This window comes from Coturnix japonica, chromosome 6, assembly GCF_001577835.2.
Source record: "Coturnix japonica isolate 7356 chromosome 6, Coturnix japonica 2.1, whole genome shotgun sequence".
Classification (NCBI taxonomy): Eukaryota; Metazoa; Chordata; class Aves; order Galliformes; family Phasianidae; genus Coturnix; species Coturnix japonica.
The window spans coordinates 6,965,206-6,986,212 of NC_029521.1; the positions used below are offsets into that span (position 1 = coordinate 6,965,206).

General features: G+C 39.5%; 1 protein-coding gene across 10 annotated transcripts in view; it reads right to left on the reverse strand.

Annotated features, from left to right (window-relative positions):
• Window positions 1-21,007, reverse strand: part of RTKN2 (rhotekin 2) — a 179,543-nt gene that overhangs the window by 13,806 nt on the left and 144,730 nt on the right. For all 10 annotated transcript variants that reach the window (XR_001556011.2, XM_015866252.2, XM_015866254.2 and 7 more), the window contains 7 exons: window positions 18,927-18,985; window positions 14,965-15,018; window positions 13,969-14,086; window positions 12,128-12,328; window positions 7,671-7,765; window positions 6,071-6,177; window positions 4,970-5,101 (listed from right to left, as the gene is read on the reverse strand). Coding sequence is in view for 9 of the 10 variants with exons in the window: in XM_015866252.2 (XP_015721738.1) it covers window positions 4,970-5,101; window positions 6,071-6,177; window positions 7,671-7,765; window positions 12,128-12,328; window positions 13,969-14,086; window positions 14,965-15,018; window positions 18,927-18,985 (766 nt within the window). In the remaining variant the exon portion in view is untranslated. The remainder of the gene's footprint in view (window positions 1-4,969; window positions 5,102-6,070; window positions 6,178-7,670; window positions 7,766-12,127; window positions 12,329-13,968; window positions 14,087-14,964; window positions 15,019-18,926; window positions 18,986-21,007) is intronic.

Sequence of the window (21,007 nt, forward strand, 5' to 3'; positions counted from 1 at the left end):
AGCGGTGCCGTATTGGCACAGGCTGCACAGAGGGATGGGCTCAGCAGCCCTGCGGGGGTTCAAGAAACTTATGGAGGTGGCACTTGGGGACGTGGTGGAGATGGGGCCCGTGGTTGGACTCAATGATCTTGGGATCATTAAGGGTGGAAAAGGCCTCTGTCATTTGAAGCTATTCATACAGTTCTCAAGTTTCCAACATGAAAAAAAGTCCTGCTGTAACATCAAACAAATCCTATTTGTCATTTCAGAATTTAGTTTTGCCTTATTTAGGGCAATATAAATAATTAAAAACAATGACAAGAACAGCATAAATCATTGAGAACTAATGAATCTCTACTTCAAACATCCAGCTGCCGTCAGAAGCACCGAGCGGCAGCGCTGCTGCAGCCAAGGCCGTCCCCACTGTTCAGGGACATCGCTCAACTCATTTTATCACCCAGACTACGTACTATGAAAATTAGAGTGGGTCTAGTTTCTGTGATGCCTTTACTACCATGGAAAGAAGCACTTGTCATTAACTGAATGGAAGAAAAAAAAAACAGATTTCATGTGTTAGACGCTAAAAAATTTTACATGTCTCACAAAATACAACAGTTTTTTTTTTCAGAAAATACTGGTCAGCTCTGCTGTGTGCAACATGGTGAGGAAATGAAGGCAACTCACACCGCTTCGTTTACAAAAACACAAGTATTTCCGATATCTCTGCAAACACGCTTCCACCTGGCCAAGCAGAGACCTACTGCAACAACAGCACATCCACGAGAGCAGCATCAGCCCAAATCTTGATGGGAACCAGCAGCACCTGACTGGTCAGTGCTGGAGCCTAACATGCGCTAAGTACTTGCAGAGACTTTGTGCCATGCAAGGATGTCCCCTGGCACGTGGAGCACCGCGCACTCGGAAGGAAGCTGACAGCCACAGCCAGCACTGTGAGCAGCAGCTGGGTGGGCAGCAAATCTGATCTCCGAGTAGTTTCAGGACACGCTTTAAAATACAGTGGGGACAGATCAGCCACCTTCCTTATTACATTGTTCAACCCAATGTCAAACTTGCGCTACAGATGTCAAATAGAAGCCAACAAAAATTAAGTTTACACATGAGATCCCATGGGGATAGGCCTAGTTCTAATCATCGGAAAAACAAGGATTATTCTCAAGAATATTCCCCAGATTTTCAATGCGTTACTGAAGTAACTGTTTGAAATAGTAACAGCTGCTTGTAGCATATCTGATGGATATGCTCATTTAAATTCTCCTGTCTAAAAATAGGAGATGAAGTAATTCATCCATAAGTGCTCTATATCCCATTAACTCAGGTAACCATAGATACCAGCAAAAAATTAAATCAAACAGATTAACATTTGACAGGTAAGAACTTCAAGCACACCGTACACACAAGTTTATTTAATGATGTTTGCTGCAGGTTTTATCCCGTAACTGCGTTATTATTCAAAGGAGATAAATCCTCAAGCAACAATCTATACCTGATGTTTGAATATTTAAAGAGTGATACGAGATGCCATTACAGTAATGGGCTGATGAATACACCAAGCTTGGGTGAATTACACCACAAGCCCACTTCTTCTTAAAAATAAAAAGCAAAGTGCCTTAAAGTACCACGGTATGCAGAGCTCTGCTCCACCTTCCCCAGTCTCACAGACAGTGGAACCAGCTCCGTTCCTGCTCTTGTAAAGCCCAGAACAAGCAGCCAGTTGGAGCAAGAAACACTGAGCTGAAGCTCCGAGGAAACTCAGAGGACTCCTTTGGAGGGGCTGAGGCCGGTTGTACATCCTTACCAGAGACTGATTTTGTTTGAAAGCGGGGAAATGACTTTCAGCGTCAGGTAAATAGGAGTCTTCCTTTATATCTTTCCCCTTCAAATCAAAAATCCTTTTTGCTTGCTCCCTGGACGTTCACATGGCCAATAATTCAGTACCCTTCTGTTTCAGTCCCAAGATGAACTTCCTAGTTTCCCAACAATAGCACATGATCCCCTATGAAGTTATGCTGCCAGAGCCATTGCTACATTCTCCAGTGGATTTCTCTACCTGCCCTGGCCCAAAACATGTGTTCCAACACAAACTTAGCAAACATTTGTTGCTCATCCTGCTCACCACCACAGCTGGTACAAGCACAGAGCCAGCTCTGGGCCTGCTGCACCGCATGGCACCAGACCAAGGATCGTGCTGGCAAAATACGCCGGGAAGGAAATCGTGGGCCTGTGTTAATTAGAAGCCATCTCCCAGAATTCCTGAAGCTTCCAGCATAGAACGCACAAAGAAAGTCCTATCATTTATGAGGGGGATACAACAGGGTATGTATTCAGGATACTGGGCAATAAGTGTGAAGTGCTGGAATGTGCACCCATTAGCTGAACTATCAGATATAGGCAAAGCCTTTATCATTCATTTCAAAGCAAAGCAAACAAAGAAACAAAAAAAAAATTAGGAATTGGTCCGTTAGGAACATTCCTTGTTCAAGCTGGATTCCAGCTAATTTTCTTTGCTAGAGAAAATACAATTTCTCTACTTAGTTGTGCAATATAATATGTTATAATCACATTTAGCTGGAACAATAATAGTAACACTTGCATAATAGGGACTGCAGAACTATTATTGCTCAACAGTGGTAGCAGTGAAGTCATTTGAAGTTAAAGTAATGACTCTGGTGGTCTTAATGGCTTCTTCAAGTCTCGATTCAAAGGGAAGGGAAATAAGACTATCAGTATGATTATTTTCCAGAGTTCCTCATAAATCCATATGACTTCATTACTCTCCAGAAAGTATCTTTCAATTACATGGAGAGGATCAGCTTCACATTACAAGTAACAATATCACATGCAGCCAGAAGAGATTTTAGAACATCTAGAGTTGATTTTCAATCTCAACTTTGATTTTGAAATTGCTGTTTCAGCAACAACACGTCGCAGATAAGCCCATATGATTCACTCCTTTTCACCACAAGTTTCACAACAAAAGAATCAAAAAATCCACAGCCATTATATTATTTTCAAGAGAAGCTGCTTAAGTAGCAAAGTATCCAAACATGTTTTAAATTGCTTTTTTTCTTTCTGGCTTTAATTTAAATTAAGGAAGGATTCACAGTCATGTTTTCCAACAGCCTGATGCTTTGGCAAAATGGTGTCACACACTATTTGTGTACACGGTACACATCACCTGTAAAGATAAACTGCCAGCATACAGACAGACTCCCATTAAAAGCCGGATTTCAGAATGTAAGTGTGCTGGCAGCTTGGAGAAGCAAAACCCCTTGGGAGAACGTGGTTATTTGAAAAGGAAGAGCAAAAGAAGGATACAGCCCAAAGCGGCAACCCCTAAGGACAGAACAGACAGAGATTCTGACAGCATTTTCAAAAGGATTTCCTTCACATTTTAAGGTCTGTGTCCAGTCACTCCGCGTTCCACTAACCCTAACAGCTATTGCAAACAACTGGAAGGTGCTGTTTCAGCAAAGTTCAGCTGGTGCAATTAAAAGTGACTGAAGGTGTGCAACTAAACCTGCTCACGTATGAATCACGTCAGAACATTTTTGTAAAAGTAAATATGTGAACTGAAAGAAAAAAAGTGGCTTTGTTAGAATACAAGACGATAGAAGAAGTGTACTTTTAATTAAGGAATCAATTTAAATCTTAGCAGACAAAAGCAGGTTACGTTGTTATCTTCAGCTTAAACGTCTGGTTTATAAACAAGAGTTACTCAAGGTGAACATGCAGCCATTTTTTCAGAAACTTTAAAGCCAGCAAGAGCTGATACTGCTGTTGTGAGAAGCAGTTCTCTGGCACTTTATGGCCCTAACCATCACGGGTCCTGCACTAGCTCCTTCCTTGTACCACACAAGCACTCGTATAGTCCGTAGGTATCTAGATAAAAAACTGTATTAATGAGAAGCGTGGTTGAAGCCAGCCCTCCTCCTTCCCCCCAGGATGAGCTAATTTTAACTCACTTCGGTTCCCAGTCCAGCTCATCATTCAGCTGCCCTACTGCCTGCCCAGCATGAAGCAGCACAGCAGCCAGAGCAAGCGAGTGGGTGGGGGAATGCTTGTTTCCGAGCTAGTGCTGGCATCAAGCAGCCACAGAAGAACACCAGAATCCACACCAACCCGTGCTTAACACAGTTTCCAAATGTTTCTGTCTGCTTATGAAAGATGAATCCAGCTAGGCCAATTGCAAACAACATTAAATTCCTCTGCTCATCCTTATGTGATACTAACTCTTGATGACTGCGCAGAAACAGCTTTTAAAAGCATCTGTTCGCTCTAATGCTCTCCATTCTACAAGGTCCTTCCAATAACATTCATAAATTGAACGCATAAATAGTTGTTTAAAATTAAATCCTTAATGCATCTTTAGTCAAATAGAAGAATTTTAATGTCAAGTTTTAAATCCAGACTTTGCCTATGACTACGAAAAACAGAAGCAATGCCATCACAGAGAACAGAACTTCCAAAGTTCCTGTGCCCTGTACAAAACCAGTATTAAGAAAAGCAGCTTATTTTAAGACACTAAAGTATTTTGAGCAGTTTTCCAGTTCTCCCTCTAATTAAGACGGAGGCAGAATAAAATAAAACAACAAAAAGCTTTTGTTAAAATTTCACCTTGCTGAGGACAAAAGTCTCCCAGAACGTTGCTAAAGGACTGTGGGGAACAGAACAATTGTACAAGTCACGCTTTTCCTAAAGAAAAACATCCTTTTAACCTATATGTTCACCAGTTCAGTGCAATAGAAGGATCTTACATCTGCTGCTAAGAAACCTTACACCCTTGCAAAAAAATTCAGTGACTGGAAATTTCACTGCAGCATTTCCCACTGATGCTGTACCTAGAGCTTTTTGCATACACACAGCTTAGAGCCCAAATGTATGTGTCTTAAAACACAAATAACTTCCCTCATTATAATAATGAAGAACAATAACAAGTAAAACAAAAAATCCCGCATATGATCATTTTTACCTTATTGATGGAAACTGTCAATGCTGGCTCCACTTTAGCCTCGATTTCTTCTGGTGAGTAATAACAGAAGAGCTTCCCACCTCTCAGTACGCAGTACAGCCTCCTCCAGCCGGTTACATTTCCTATCTTTTGCTAAAGGGAAGAAGTAGTCAGAAACTACCAGACACCAACTACAAATTAAGAGCACACTGTGAGGTACACACCAATCAGCCCGCGCGATCAAAACTTATCACACCGAATTAATTCATTCCTAAAAGAAAGACCTTCTGTTGCAGAACACTTCAGAATCAATGGTTCTTAAAACATAACCCATCCTTTTAAATGCCTTTTGGCATTTTACAGATTTCCCAGATTCACTGTCTTATGACACAATGCAGAATCTGCCGCTTCATGCAGAACAAAGCATAGAACTGGTGTCCTCAATAAGGAAGAAACCCACCTTTACTAGCTACATTAATTAAACAACAGAAGAAATAATAGGAGTATCTAACGCTGGAAGCATGTGGTACATTCAAAGATATTTGTCTAAAATCTCCATATTCTCAAAATAATTTTCTGAACAGCACTCATAAATATATTCTAATTTCACAATGAGACCAGAGCCTACAGTGTGGCACTCCTGCCTGGTGGCCCCAGGCCCTTCAGCCCTCTGCTCTCACCTTCTAGTTTGCTTAGTTGTGCAATGAATCATAATAGAGAAGTAAACTGAGTTCACAGTAATCGCTTTTGGAGGGGTGTGTTTAACTGCTGCTCCCCAGTCTGTTCATCACCATGCTGAGACAGTGAGTGGTGTGTATGAGGGTAGCCAAGGGACCATTAGGACTGCTGCTGTTAAGTACCAGGCTAAACAGATTCTGAAACAAGTCAACCTGTATCTAACAGCCCAAATAGTTTTATTGATAAGCGCCCCAAGAAAACATTTACTGATCGATTCTTAGCCACTGGAGATACTGCTTGTAAACAGTAACTATGAGATCTCCTCCCTCGTTCTAGGCAGAACGCGTAAGAAGAAACCACACTAGGAAAAACAATGTTTTAACAGTGGCCTGTTGGTGACTACTGCCAGAAGAGCATCTGGACACAAACAAGACTTTTTTTTACCTGTTGATTCAGAAATCCTGCCATCATATCCCTTGCCATGCAGGAAGGCTGAGCAACTAAACGGCAGCACATGTTTCCATACAGGGGGAGCCAAAAAGAAGATTCCTCTGGGGAAAACGACCAGACAGGAAAAAAGAAATATAAGTTTAACAAGAAATAAAGCACAGTTCTGAATCTTTCCCATAAATACAGTTTAATACTCTTCTTTACTTTCGGATCATGATTATGAGTAAGCATTCATTACATGTAAAGGAAGAGATCTCATCCTGTTGGGTTAAAGTAAAACAATTCTCGGTCTTCAGTAAGTTTTTTGTTAAAAATCATCAGAAGTTCTAAAAGAATTGGAGGAAAAGCAGAAACACCGTTCTGCTACAACAAGTTGTTCTTACAGGAAAAGAACAACCACCTCAATATCTCGCTTCACAGCTAAAACCACTTTGGAAGATCTTGATCACTTTGGCTACCCCACCAAGTTGGATCCCTTCCCATCACAGCGTGACTTCCCACATGTAGACAATTTGCTTCAGATTGGTTTTTGAGACTTAAAATTTGTACCCATCTTGTCTTGCACTCCAGGAAAGTATTCATCAATTCAAGGAATTAGCAAAAACCTGCTCAGCTCTGCCATGTAAAAAACATGCTCTGCTGTAATTAGAAACAGGAAATGCAACACTCCATTGACATCACTGACATCACTCTGCCTTCAGTCATGGTTTAGAAATGCTTGTAATGGACTAAAATACCCAGGTATGTCATTCCTCACCAGAGTGAGATACGCAAATGAATGAAAAGAAAACAAGAATTTGAAGTAAAAAAATAATATCAGAGATACACGGAATTATTCTAACCTTTGAGAAACAAATGCCCCCTAAACCTTCAAATCTGTACTTATTCAGAATAATGAAGTATAAGTAATTAAATTTTCTTTGTAAAAAAAACAGTTACCAGAAGTGAGCAAAATACAAAGTCACACCTCATAATTTAACGAGGTGGATTGAAAATGGGTTACAGGAAGGACCATACTTATAGAAAACAGTGGATGAAGTAAGAGGAACTGCACTTGTATTTCTTGAAGTACCACCTTCAGTTGCAGCATAATCACAGCCCCCAAGTTGGCATCCCAGTCGAATGCTACTACCAGCAACCTGTGCTGTCCCAGAGCTGGAATACAGCGATCGAGGCAAATTGCAGACACGCATTTCTGTGTCTAGCTCAAATGAAGTTTTGTTTTGGTTGCTTTTAATACACTTCTGTTCTGACTACAGAGGAAAAAGCTGTTCTTTGCTCCAGTACCCTCCCTTAGTTGTGAGGAAGGGGGAAATGATTTGTATATATGGGTACAACCCGCTTAAGATCAAGATGCAAATAACAGAAGAAACTCCCAAATGAATTAAATTTTCATCTGGACTTGAAATTGTACTCAACTGATAGTTTATTCAGCTGTGTATCGATGCTTGTTTTAGAACAGTTAAATATTTTATTTAAGTTGTTCTGTATTAAGTATCAAGAAAAATAATCTCTTTAAGCTCTTCAGTTTACAAGAGAAATGCAAAATGTTACTGGGTTTTTATTTCCTTAAATTGGTACCATATGTACTTACCATTTCCTGTAATGGTGAGGTTGTGGGTCCTGAAACCATCCTCGGCACTCTCCAGCCCCAAAGTGGTATATGCTAGCAAACTGTACTTTGCTCCACTAAATGTGAAAGAAAAGGCACGTTTTAAGTCATTTCTGCTCATATTGTGCAGGCAGTAATTAGAAGGAGCCTAGGGATGCCCAAGATAACACATCTGCTTACAGGGACATGCCAAGATGCAAGGCAGCAGCTGTCAGTGGCCACAGGCTGCAACCCCCAGCCCCTTCCCACAGAGCTGCCCCAGCAGCACGCTCAGCCCATTCCAACATCCTCACCTCCTGCCTCCACCCTGAGCAGCAACTCCGCTTCCCTACCACCCCATGACTTCCAGACGCACACCATGCAGCCCCATCAGCTCAGTCCCTCCAGCTATCTATCAGCCACTGGCAAACCCAGACATAAGGCCTGTGCTTTCCAAGCCTCCTGCAGCCCAAGGTCACTAACAGCATCTCTGTTCTCCACTCAGACACCAAGTAACTTGAGATAGGTTTGCAGCTTTCAACCCTAGGCCTAACTCAAATACTATAGGCAACAGAACAACAGATGATGAACTTGATCTGAAAACACAAGTTTTAAAATTAAAATCGTTATACTGCTTTTTCAGGTTGCTCTGCTCTTTTGCTTTGACTGTGTAGACTTCATTAAAGTTGGGTATACACACACACACACTTATAAGGAATAGCACCCAATAGTTTGTTTCTTTGCACATGAAAAAGAAATCTGTGTAGAAACTGTAGGACAGCCAGTTCAGCTGCACAAAGGACTCTTTCACTTATTGTGCTTACAGGTATCACAGTGTTATATCTTTGGTTTAGATTTGGCCTAGGGGGGGAAAAAAAACTTGAAAAAAAAAAATCACATTTGCAATTCAGCACAGTGCATGTGGAATGCAGTTCTTGGAATAAACTGGTATAAATTTGGTACATGTTTAACCTTTTTCCCCAAATACTCTTAAGACAAAGTAACAGATTTACAGTCTAGCAATGCAGTAAGAATTCCACCTGGCTAATGGCAGTTTAAACAAAGTTCACACGAAAACAAACCACTTAAGAGTCACTAATTGCTTTCTCTGACAGAGTCAAGCATAAAATCCTTTAAAAACCTTCTGTGCTGCGTAAGATACCTTAGTGCTATAAAAGATGGTAAGACACTGAATTGACATCACTAGAAAATAAATACTCATACTTTCCACATGTTAATTTTCCTAATAGCAGAGAGGGCACACAGCTTTAAAATCAGATGCCTACCCAGCCCTGACCCTAATGAAAGAGAGGAGACAGAAGGTTAGCAGGGAGGTCTGTTACACATCTAATTCAAAGCAGTACATAGAAAACTAAATATGATATAGCACTCTGGGCAAAGAACCACCTCTATAAAACATTCAGAGAGGAATCTGAACAAAAACTCATCAACATTTGTATATATTCCCTGTAGACCATTCCCTAACAAAAGATTCCCCGCTGATTATGTTTTGCTATTCAGTTAAGCATTACCGCTCTATTTAAATGGTACAAAGCAGTTCAGTTTCTTCTCACGGATAAAACTTCTGTGCTGATTTAGTTATTTTTTCTAAAGCATGACTAATTACCACAACAACCTTGCCAAGAAAACAGCTACTTCACTTTTAAAATATGCTTCCCAGTAATATTTTCTTCCTGAAACAGAACAGTCATCCCTTTCAGCCAACTTCAATATAATTCAGAAAAGTTATCTGCAACTCTATCTTATATTTAACAAGCTAATCAGGATTATTGAGTGTGCTTTGCCTGTACATGTGACAGAATTAGCTGACTGCCTTAAATGGCAGCTTCTCTGAATAGCAATGAACAATCTGCCCACTGCGTCTCATACAGCATGGTGAGGGCTCACAGTTGGATGAGTTGCCCATCAAGTGGCAGAAGCACTGACAGTGGAACACAGACACTGGGGGGAAATGTAACTATTGTACCACTCCTATCAATGCATACTGGATTCACACAGCTCAGATTCCAGAACCTGTTCCTGAACATTAATGTTAGAAATCACTACCTTATTTCACTCATCCAGATGCAGAGTGGAGGCTGTGCAAGTCAAAAACACCTAATATGCTCAGCTTCCAGTTGTATCTTATATAATAAAAGGTAAAAACAAAAATCATCATCAGGTCCTAAAAAGAACCCAGCAATAAAAAGGAGGCCATTAGGTTAGAATATGTACTTCTGGCAAAATATTAATGCGTATTTCCAAACATAAGATACAGAAGGCCATATCTCCAGCTCCAGCAAGTTCATGAAAGGCACCAGCAGCAGGCCCCCATGTAGGCCAGTACTGCCAGCTAACAGAATGTGCACGTCTTCAAAGCTCAGCTTCTGAAGATCAGCACTATACCTGCACCAAACATCAATGCAATAATAATAACAACAGGAAAAATGAAGTGGGCAAAAGACTGCATAAAAAATGAAAACAGATAATTAGGAGCAGACAGTATCAGTACAGCTGATGTGAAGAAATAAAGCAACCATTCAAAACAGTTTGTCATCAAACTTTTATGAGAAATTATGAGGCTGAAAGGGAGCCTTCTAACTTCTAAGCTAAGAAGTTTGGCACAGGAGGATCACAGAATTACTGGAAAAGGGACAACTTCATCCCACGTGCACTCTGAGAGGAAAACAGCTGATACAAATGAAATCTACAGAGGAAAAGTGTTGGTAAAATACAGCGAGTTCCCTTTTTACTGTCATGGTTTCATTTCACAGACTGGACTGGTATCATTCTTTAAGAACACTTGAAAGATGCAGTCTCTTCACCTCCAAGGGCTACATTACCGAGGTCTTCATAATATAAATCTCAAGGGGAGGAAATATTTAAATAGAAAAAAAAAAAGACAACTTGTGTTCTGCCTGCAGTAAGACATTTGTTCCCAATAGTCTTTTTTAATCACCTAGCAAAGCCATTAGTAAACACATCACTGGTGATTCAGTTTTGGTAAGGAAAGAACAGCCATGGTGAGGTGATGACTTATGGTAAGGGAAAAAAGAAGATGGAAGAAAGTAAAATACCAAAAATTACAGCTGAGAAACCCAAGGCAAAATCCAAGCAAGGGGGCAATAGTGAGGACTGCCTACTCATTCTTCTTCCTTAAAAGACAGACAATCTATATTCAAGTGGGCATGGCCAGCACATAAGCCTGTGCTTAAATCTGAAGCTAACCGTACCCGATGGCAGCAGGTCATCAACCAGCCAGAGCTTGAGGGAAGCACAGCCACCTGACATGATGCACCTTAAAAAACACTGTCATTAGGTGGAAGGTACTCCACAGTTAGCAGTAAAATTGCTTTGCTCTGTGGCTAAGACATCTTGGATGTGTATTTTTCATTGAAACACCAGTGTCAGTATATAGCAAAATGAGCTCAACAAAGATAAACCATGATTTAATGCTTCCTTTTATAATCCAGGCAAACAGACACACAAAACAAGACTAAGGCTTTTCTCAGAACGTGGCAAAAATGACACATGGATGCTCTGCTGCTGAGCCATCAGAAAAAACAAGGAAAGCAATATCTTGTAATATTTACTTTCTTAAAAAAATAAAACTTAAAAATCTATTGTGCAGCAGGTACAATGCAGTTACTTGGACTGCTTAAACCACAATGAAATTAAAGTAGTTGGGGAATATCAGTAGGCAGTTCACTTCATTAAAAATACGTGAAAGACTTAAGATCATTTTTTAAAAGGAAACTGAATTACTGAGAAGAGCATTTATTACTATGAACACAGAAAATCATAAGTCATTTCAAAATGTTCTGTGCTGAAGCCAATTAAGGAAACTCCTGTTAAGCAGCAAGTAATTATAAAATGCCCCAGCCAGTCCAGAGACCTGCTGAAAAGCCAGAAAGCAGAACAGCCCCCACATACAGCACAGCACAACAGCCCTATCACCTCCATTAGGGGAGGGGCTATAGGAGAGGCTTCCCCTGCCCACACACCTGTTTGTTACTTCACAGAACCCACCTTTTAGAAATGGCCACCATTCTGAAAAGCAACGTTGTCTAGGTGCAAAACTGACACATGTAGTGAATGGGGTAAGGGAAAGAGGAGGGGGTGGATGGAGTGCCACAGACACATCACACAGGCCTGATTTTCTCCAGAGATCAAACTGAAGTATTCCTGAATTTGCAAATAACAGTGGATTTACCAACTGCGTAGAAGAAAGATAAAGTCTGCTCATGTGTTTAAAGATCAGAAGTGGGCCCCAAGGCTGAGCTACAGAGCTGGAATTCACACCTACTTCCTCATTTCCTATTTAAAATGTAAATTCTTTTCCACCTGGTTAAGTACATAAATAATCACGTTCTTGGCAATTTTCCAAATATTGACAACATATTTGGTCTATTTCTATTAAAAAGTACAATAAAACCAGAATACCCATATGTGTGTCTTACTGGATGATTGGGTCAGAGAGCAAAATGGAGTCAGTGTCATCTTCTTGCAGCGTGGCTTTGAGTTTCTTCCCTGTAGCTTTGCTGAGGGATGTTTTAAGCTTCTTTACTAGTTTCTTAGGGGTGTTTGCTATGTATAAAGACTCCTCTGTACAGCAACTGTACACTTCAACCTTCACCTGGAAATCTGGTCCTGCTTCATCACTGGAAAGGGTAGGGAGAAAGTTTCAAAGCATTTGTTAGTGAATCGAGCACCTAGCCAAGGAATGCTGCTACTACAATATATTTATTAAATAACATGTACTGCTAATCGAGGGAAGGAATTACATCAGATTCAGGGAAAGACATACATTAAAACAGAATTGAAGACTAGAGTACACAGTGGTAATTCAGTGTTGAAGTCATGAGATGGATGTTATAATTAAACCATAAACAACTGCAAACAGGAAATTCAACGTTTAGGTTAAAAACTGGAGAAAAAACCCACACCACTCATGGAAATACACAGGCAAGACATACAAGCACACTTCAATCTGCCCTCTACTGTTACTCAGAAATAACACAACTGAAAACCTATCATGCCTATGATCCCAAATCAGACTGAACTGTTGTACCCACCCCCTTTGTATCAGTAGAAAAAAAATCCTATCTCACTCACAAGCAACAAATTTGTCATTCATAATATCTATCTGCTGCTGCGTTCTTCTGCCCACACCCTGTTGTCTCTTTTCAGTTCTACCAGCTCTCAACGTTCTTGAGCTGAGTCATCAAACTAGAAGCCTAACCTCATCTTTCTGGTACAAATCCTGCACTACATATTCATAAGGAAATTATCCCAAAGGCTTTTAAAGAATTTCTTCTTTATCTCTGGGTGCACAAGGCAATTTTGAGAGCTTTTTCTGCATTATTTTACAGAAAATCATTATGGTAAATTCTCCAAGAACAGATGTATCTTTCAAGAAGCAGATTTAAATCCCTGCCCTTCCTCTAAGCTTGAGCAAGTGTTAAGAAAGAAAGCCTGATTTACAGATCCATGCTCTCTCAATTACTCACTTTTTAAGATCTCGAATTAAAGTTTTCAGTAGTTCTAGATTTCCAGTCAGTCTTCCTCAGGAGACAATCTAAATTGCTAATATAAAAAATAAAGCAACACACACACACACACACCAACCAACACAACCCTCACAGAAATCATAAAGTGTCTCTCATGACTCTTAAAAATGTATAAAGCAACAGAAAAGTATATGTGAACACCTTTCTATTCTTTTCTAGGTTTTATTTAAAGATAATTTCCTGTCTAGTATTCTTCAACTATGAAGGTTGTAGCTGCAGCATATGCTCGTATGAGCATAACAGAACATGAGGTGTGGAAAATAAATGTCTGATTTCAAGAGAACGGTGGCTCTGTTGAACATCAAAAGAGACCACAGCCTGCTCTACAGAACAATAGTTAAAACTCTGGGTGGAACACCCATGCCTACAGAAGGGCATTTTTATAGTGCTTCCAGTTTTTAGCATTGGTGTAATTTTGTCCTTGAGTTATGAGTTGATCTCCTTATTTAAAGAAAAATCTTTGAGCATGGCAAAAAAAAACCAAAACAAAACTGAAAGAAATGAAGCTAAATGATGTATCTACCATCATGATCAATGTGTGCATAAAAAAATATGGCTTTCCAGAGAGAGGGGTCCACCCACCAACCACTGAAATCAAGAGAAATGCTACAGATTCCTTTGCCCACAGAAAAATGTAGAGGACCTCAGCCAATCGTATTCATAATCACACCCACTTGCAAAAGAAAACAGGGATATTTGTACTTCATTCAACACAAATAGGTTATACTCACAATATGGTTACATTTTCAAAACAGATATCTGTTATTGCTTTATCCACAATTGCCACCTCTGTATCAAAAACCTCAGCTCCCATTCTGAACAAACAAAACACTGCATAGCGCTGTGATTCTGGGGAGAGCCAAAGAAAAGCTTTATTAGCACATTGCACATCACAATACTAAATGCTCCCAGTAAACAACATAGAAGGATTGGTAATTTGAGCCTCTAAGGCACTGCCCTCAAATTACTCCCACCCTAAATTTGACATTGTAGGATTTTATGACAGTTGAACTTCCAAAGCGAGCACATAGGTTCAACATTCACATACCCACCCCCCCCCGCTCAATGTTTTGGGCTTTTTTTGTAAGATAACCTGCAGCAGTTTGTGCTAACAATGTCAGAAATGTTAGTAGAAATGTAATTTTGTTTAATAAAATTGATTTAAGGCAAACAGAGAATTGATCCAACGTCTATATCATTTTATGAATGGTCTATATAGGATTAGACCATTTTGCCTGCCTCAGCCCCTCTGACCCTATTGAAAATCAAAGTGAAATCAATGCCAGGTGACAGCTGGAACAGATTTAGGGTTAATCTCCATGACATAGCAAAATGCATGTACTTGAAGACTATCCAATAATCCATTCAAAAGCAATAGAGAACTTTCATTTAAATTTCTCACTAGAAACAGCCTTCAATATTACTCTCCTGAGCGCAGATGAGAGAAAGAACATCACGTTTAATTGGAATTTTCTCAGCTATTTAGTTAATGTTATCCTTACTCTTCCTCTGGAGGTTCACCTCTGGAAAGGCGAGATTTTAAACATACAGCCACATAACTGAGAACTTTCTCAACTTGCTACAATCGACAGCTTCCAGTTAAAAGACGGAATGCAGCGCAATAAAACAGATGAACAAAACAGATTTAGATCAGTTTGAAAACTGGATGGGTAAGTCCAGTTTATAGGCTTAACTAATTGCTGATCATATCAATAGATCATACATACTTTCCTTATTGTTGAAATGCTCAGAGCCTTTCCACATTAATGGTATTCGAATATCTAAATGGGGAAAAAAATAGGGAAATTAAGTTATAGGTAATATTGTACTACAGAGTTCAACATTAAATACAAAGTTTTTTCCTTTTCACACTGTTCTGGAGGCAATAGGGCCATCCACCCAATGAACAGTAGAACTATTTCAGTTTTATTATCAGTGTCAAATTCATCAGTTAGTCCTATTTGAAGAGTCATCTGCTTTTATAAATTGTATCAGAATAAAGATTTCTTTTGAAATCTCATTTGAAAGAACCTAAGAGTAACATTTCAGAGTGGCACAGTTATGAGAGGTATTTTAGTCCATGATTATGCAAAGACATAAGCTGAAACCCTGCTCGTCTGGTGCTGGAAACCACTCATCCAACTGCAAGAAAAACTTCCTGTTTGAATGGAAAGATTGAGATGCTTCTATTGCAGACGCCGAAGTCCTGTTTTACTACCCACAGAGAAAATCAAGTAATCAAGTTCCTTGTTAGAATTGTCTTATTTGACATGGGAAGACTGAAGTTTGTTTGCTTACATATCTTTCTACATCAGAACCATAGTAGAGGGGCAATTACAGAACGATTAATTTAAGTCATCTGTCATTCTAACACATTAGGAAAGTATCTTCTTCAATGAACTTTCCCATTTACCTACCCACTCCTGCACAATACTGAGTTATATTCTTCTCCAGCTTTGAGAGCACAAGTTTAGATAAAGTTCCTTACCAGTCCCTTCTTGAAAGATCAATGCGGTGAGGGCTCAATAAATTCAAAGCTGGTTCTCAAATACACAGTGCTGTATAAAGGCACATGCAATATATTAAATGACACAGGATGGCAGCAGTGAACAGCAATACCTCAGCCATCCACCGATAAAAATCTTTAATATTGTTATGCAGGAGCTTTGCTGACTCCTGTGTTTATCTTCACAGAAGGCGAATGGAAAAATCCACGTACAGTATGCAAAACAGTAGTGCTATTTTGGCGACAGATTATTTGTCAGGTATTCCTGCAGGATTTTATGCGCTCAACTAGTTGACCTGCGTAAAGCTGCATAAATACAGTCTTTGCAAACTCATCTAATTTTGGAAACGTTCACAAAATCTAATGACTTCTCAACAATGAACTGTTGGTTTGTAAGCATTGGACTGCCACAACTTCCTATAAACAAAACAAAACCCCAACAAAATGCATCACCCTGTTCTGAAACTGCCTTTCTAAAGACGCATTTGCATAGCAAGCATTTTTTAAAGCCTTTAAATATTTTTAGAATAGGGAAGTAGATAAAAAATGTTTTCCTTAAAGCAGATGCAGAAGTCTCTCAAACTCCACATACATATATGTAGATGTAATAAATATAAATGTACGTCACGGAAAAAGTTCATGTACTGAACTTTTCTTTCCTAAAACAAAAGGCATAAATGTGCCACTAAAGAACTGCAATAAAAACCTTTTTGTATCCTTGTTTATAGCAAACCTCAAACAACAGTTTTAAGGCACTTGATAGTTCTTGTGAACAATTAGAGCAATAGAATAAACACTACTTTTTTTATGCTGCACTCAATATTATATTAACTGAAAAATCTACACCTTAGTGGAAAAAAATCACCAGATGTAGGTAGACAATTGCATCTACAAGTTTCAGGTGATGCTTGTAAATCAGTTTTCAATTCATTCTTGGATTGAAAAAGCTGCAGTTTATCAAAAACAACGATCAATTTCCACACTTCTTAATTTCAGCTACAATTAGCTGTAAAGCCCTGTGGATTAAAATTGGATAACATTCAAGCACTACAGTTAATCACTCTTAAAGACAATGACTCCTTTTGACATTCATTAGAACTCCATGGAATAACTTTAAATTACGATTGTGCTTTTTGATCAGTGTTGAATGGGTTGCCTTTGACAAAGTAAATGATAGGTAAGACACGAACGTCACAATTTATTCACAGGCATGGGGAATAAGGATGAAAATGTTCCTACTGGGGACGTATCCCACTTGCTATCTGACATACTGGTAGCTGCTTCCTGTAGAGCACACTCCGCAGTGCTCTTGCAAAGCTGCTCCTGAACTTTTGGTGTTAGCCACATGATCATTCCTCGTCTTGGTAACAGCCTAATCTTCTGACCTACACTAACCATGTGACAATAATATACAGATGGATTGCTTTCCTCTAAAGAAAAATCTATTCTTTATCATCAATTCTCAAATTACATGTCCAGACACATTATTACCACTATCTCCTCATCTCCAACCTCTCCCAGCCAATTCAGTCCCGACACCCTGCAATTCAAGCGATTTGTGCTCACAACTGCTCTCTCAGCAAGGCAGGCACACAAGCATGTGTGCCTTCTGAACGTGCTGGGCAGCTCCAATTGCAAACCCATGGAGGGCCAAAACACAAAAGAGAAGTGCAGTCTTTTCCCAAATAATGGGAAAGACAGGGCATGATGGATTATGGCACACTACAGATGTGAGCACACTGCAGCTGTTGAAGCAGACAGGACCTGATCTGTCATGCTCCCCAAACACAAGACGATGGGTCATAAGACAATGCAGAGGGAGCAGGGAGGTGTGTGTGTGTCATGCCAGGATCTCCCAACTGGAAATCTTGCCCAGAGTCTCCTGCCCTCACTAAATGCACATTTCCTTCTCACATACCCTAGTTCTCTGCTTTCCAGACAGGGAATAGAAACCAAGGAGTTAACAGATGATCTCTAAAAGACATACATCTCTAAGCAGAAACCACTTAGGCTTTTCTGATGTAAGATGTACCTGACCAGGGTGCATGGCATGTAAAGAGGGACATGGCATGGCAGCATCCCAGGACTCACAGACTCCAGCTCAGAAAAAGGTAGCTGATGCTCTTCACCACAATCCATGCTATATCCCTCAGGATCATAATCTCCAATTTGAGAACCATCATATTAGTAACACAACAAAATTATTAAAAGATCACAGATAACAGCAAGTATCCTCTTGTACCATCAAAACTAACCACATATTTCACTTCCAAATAATTATGCAATTCTGATGTTCTGAAGATAACAGAATTGTATTATCTTAACAGCCTTCACAGCAGATAACTCTACAAATCCAGTGACAGGTACAACCACAGACAGAAAGGCAGACAGATGCCTTCATCCAGCTACCATACGGAAGACAGATAGATCTACACTCTGCAACAGCTGTGTTGGCAGAAAACGTTACTGTACCACATGACTATCATTCTTCTTCCACTAGAGGTTACGTTTCCTAAAGATATGTCAAAACATGCAGAATTAACTTAAAGAGTTCGAAGTAGGAAGCCCTTCTACACTGCTTTATCTTCAGTGCAGCAGGTCACAGAGCATGAACAGATCTATTAGCCAAGCTACCAGAGCAAATGTAATGAGTAACTACAGGCATGTTGAATATAGCACAGATAAACCCATAGCACAGAAGTCTGTTAACAGGCTAGGAATCTGTGTACCATCCTGCCAGAAATCACCAGTAAATATTCTTTATTTGCATTGAAGCCACAGTGCTGTACATTTACTGCAGCAGTTAAACACATTAACTAAAGAATATTTGTATATTGGCTACAATTTTGCCCTCAGTTCATTAGGTCGTCACAAATTTGGGGCTGGGGAGCACATTCAGCTCATTTACACCTTGCTCTGAAATGTATTCAGTGCTTAATGACTGGGGGAAAAAAAAGCACTTCCCACTGTGAAAGACCCTGACAGAAAACTAGAAATGTGAGGTAGGACCTTTATAACCAAGTCTGTGACTTCAAAGCATAAGACACCTTCAAGCACAAGAGGATTTATGGCCCCTGTATCACAGTATAGCTTTAAAAAAATATCATGTTTGTGTAATTTTTTAATACAAGATACTGCCCTGTCAGTTGGCTGCTACAGTGAAGCAACAACCCAGCAACTTACCTGATAGAGCAACTTTAGCCCTACATGCCATCCGGTCCTTTGTCCCAGTGTCTGACAACCTGCCAAAACAGGAAAAAGGAAAAAAGAAAAAAAGAAGCCTGAGATCTGTGCATTTAGGTCTCTGTAACTCAGCCTTTTAAACATTAAAATATTTTATATAACTAATATAATTATAAAATAATTATGGGGTACCATATTCATTTCAAAGAATTCTCCTCATTCTGCTCATTTCAAAGAATTCTCCTTAAAGTTCGATTTGGTCTCCGGTTTAAGATACGAGTCATTAGATTCTCAAAGATAATATGGAAGGAAGGTACACATCAATTTTCTTAATGCCCTAGAAGATTTTATTTCAAAGCTTATTTAACCTGAGCATTAAAAGTAAATTCATCTTTGATGCCTTTTCCGGCTCTAACAGAATCAAATACATTATTAACTATTCTCCTTCTGTACACATCAGTGAACAAGCAGCTTCATTTATTGGTTCTATTATTGGTTACAGAGAAATGCTTCCTCCTCTATTAACAGAGACCAATTACAAAACACTGTGTTGTTAGAATTGTGATCTTACATGCAGGCAGACCACTTGTTAAGTAGCTAGAGTGTAAACTTTAGCCTGAATCTTAAATTGAATCAAAATAAGCTATTGATAATAGATAACAGTAATCCTTCTGTCTGCCACTGCTCAAAAGGCCTGACCAAATAAGGTTCTAATCACAGAATGTATCATGACTTCTTCAGAAATAACAGATCACAGATGTATGTAAGAAGGACAATATTAGTTGAAATCCCAAAGCACTTTCCGAACTTACTCTCTCAGACATCATCATCTTATCTGGATTATGTTTTAACAGAATTCCACTACTCAGAAAGTACAAAAGAAAGTACGAAAGAAAGCACTGCAAATGTACTATCAAGTGCACAATCAAAGATAAGATCTAAATGGTAAACAACCCTACAACTTATGTGTATTCTAATGATCTTTGCTGATGATTGAAAGGACCCCCTACAGACACGGGTCTAAGCTGAGTCAATTAACAACACAGCCAACTTCAAGAAAACTCCACTGAGATCGTTTAGTCTGGAGAAGAGGAGGATCAGGGGAGACCTTATCCACAACTACCTGAAAGGTGGTGGTTGCAAAGTGGGGGTCAGCCTCTTCTCCCAGGTAACTAGTGACAGGACAAGACAGAATGGCCTCAAACTGTGCCAGGGGAGGTTTGGGATAGATAACAGGAAAAACTTCTTCTCTGAAAGAGAAGTCAAGCTCCAGAGCAGTGCCCTGAGGGGTGGTGGAGTCACTGCCCACAGAGGCAGTGTATAACCGTGTAGACGTGGTGCTATGGGATGTGGTTTAGTGGGCAATATTGGTGGTAGTGGATAGTTGGAGAGGATGGATGACCTTGGAGGTATTTTACAAACTAAGAATCTGTGCCATGTTACAGACGTGCCATCCTGTGGTCACAGACATCAAAGACTAAGAGTTGTATGCCAATTTACACATACATATTCCATGTCACACCGTCATTAAAAATATAAATAAAAACCAAATCACTATAAAGGTCATCACTTCATAAGAAAAAGCAATAATTACACAAGTTAAAATGCTAGTTTTCAAAATCAGCTTTCATAATCATAGTTGACATAGAAAATGCAATTCTCTCCTTTGTAATGATACATTTCTGAAAGCAAAAAAATAGCAGGTTATTCCTAGGGATACAATGTACAGGAGCTAAGCATGTACTTGAAGAGCTTCTACACTGAGCTGCAATACAGTTATTTCATTAAAGAACCTGAAAGCAATTGCGTCTCCACACCACAATTCATAACATTGCCTCCAAAATCTATTCCACTGGGGAAAAAAAAAAAAGCCTTATCCAAATAAACAGCGTATACTTGAGCTCAATCAAGAAATATAAGATGATAACACTGGTTATAAACAGACTTAGTATTCATGAAGTTGTACTTTTATTCTTTTGATGTATTTAACGAAGTGGCCAGCAGAGGGTACCAATTAGCCATGATAATTCTGTCATTAAAGAGACCTCAGGAACAGAAGGAACAAAAAGTAGACGTGTGTA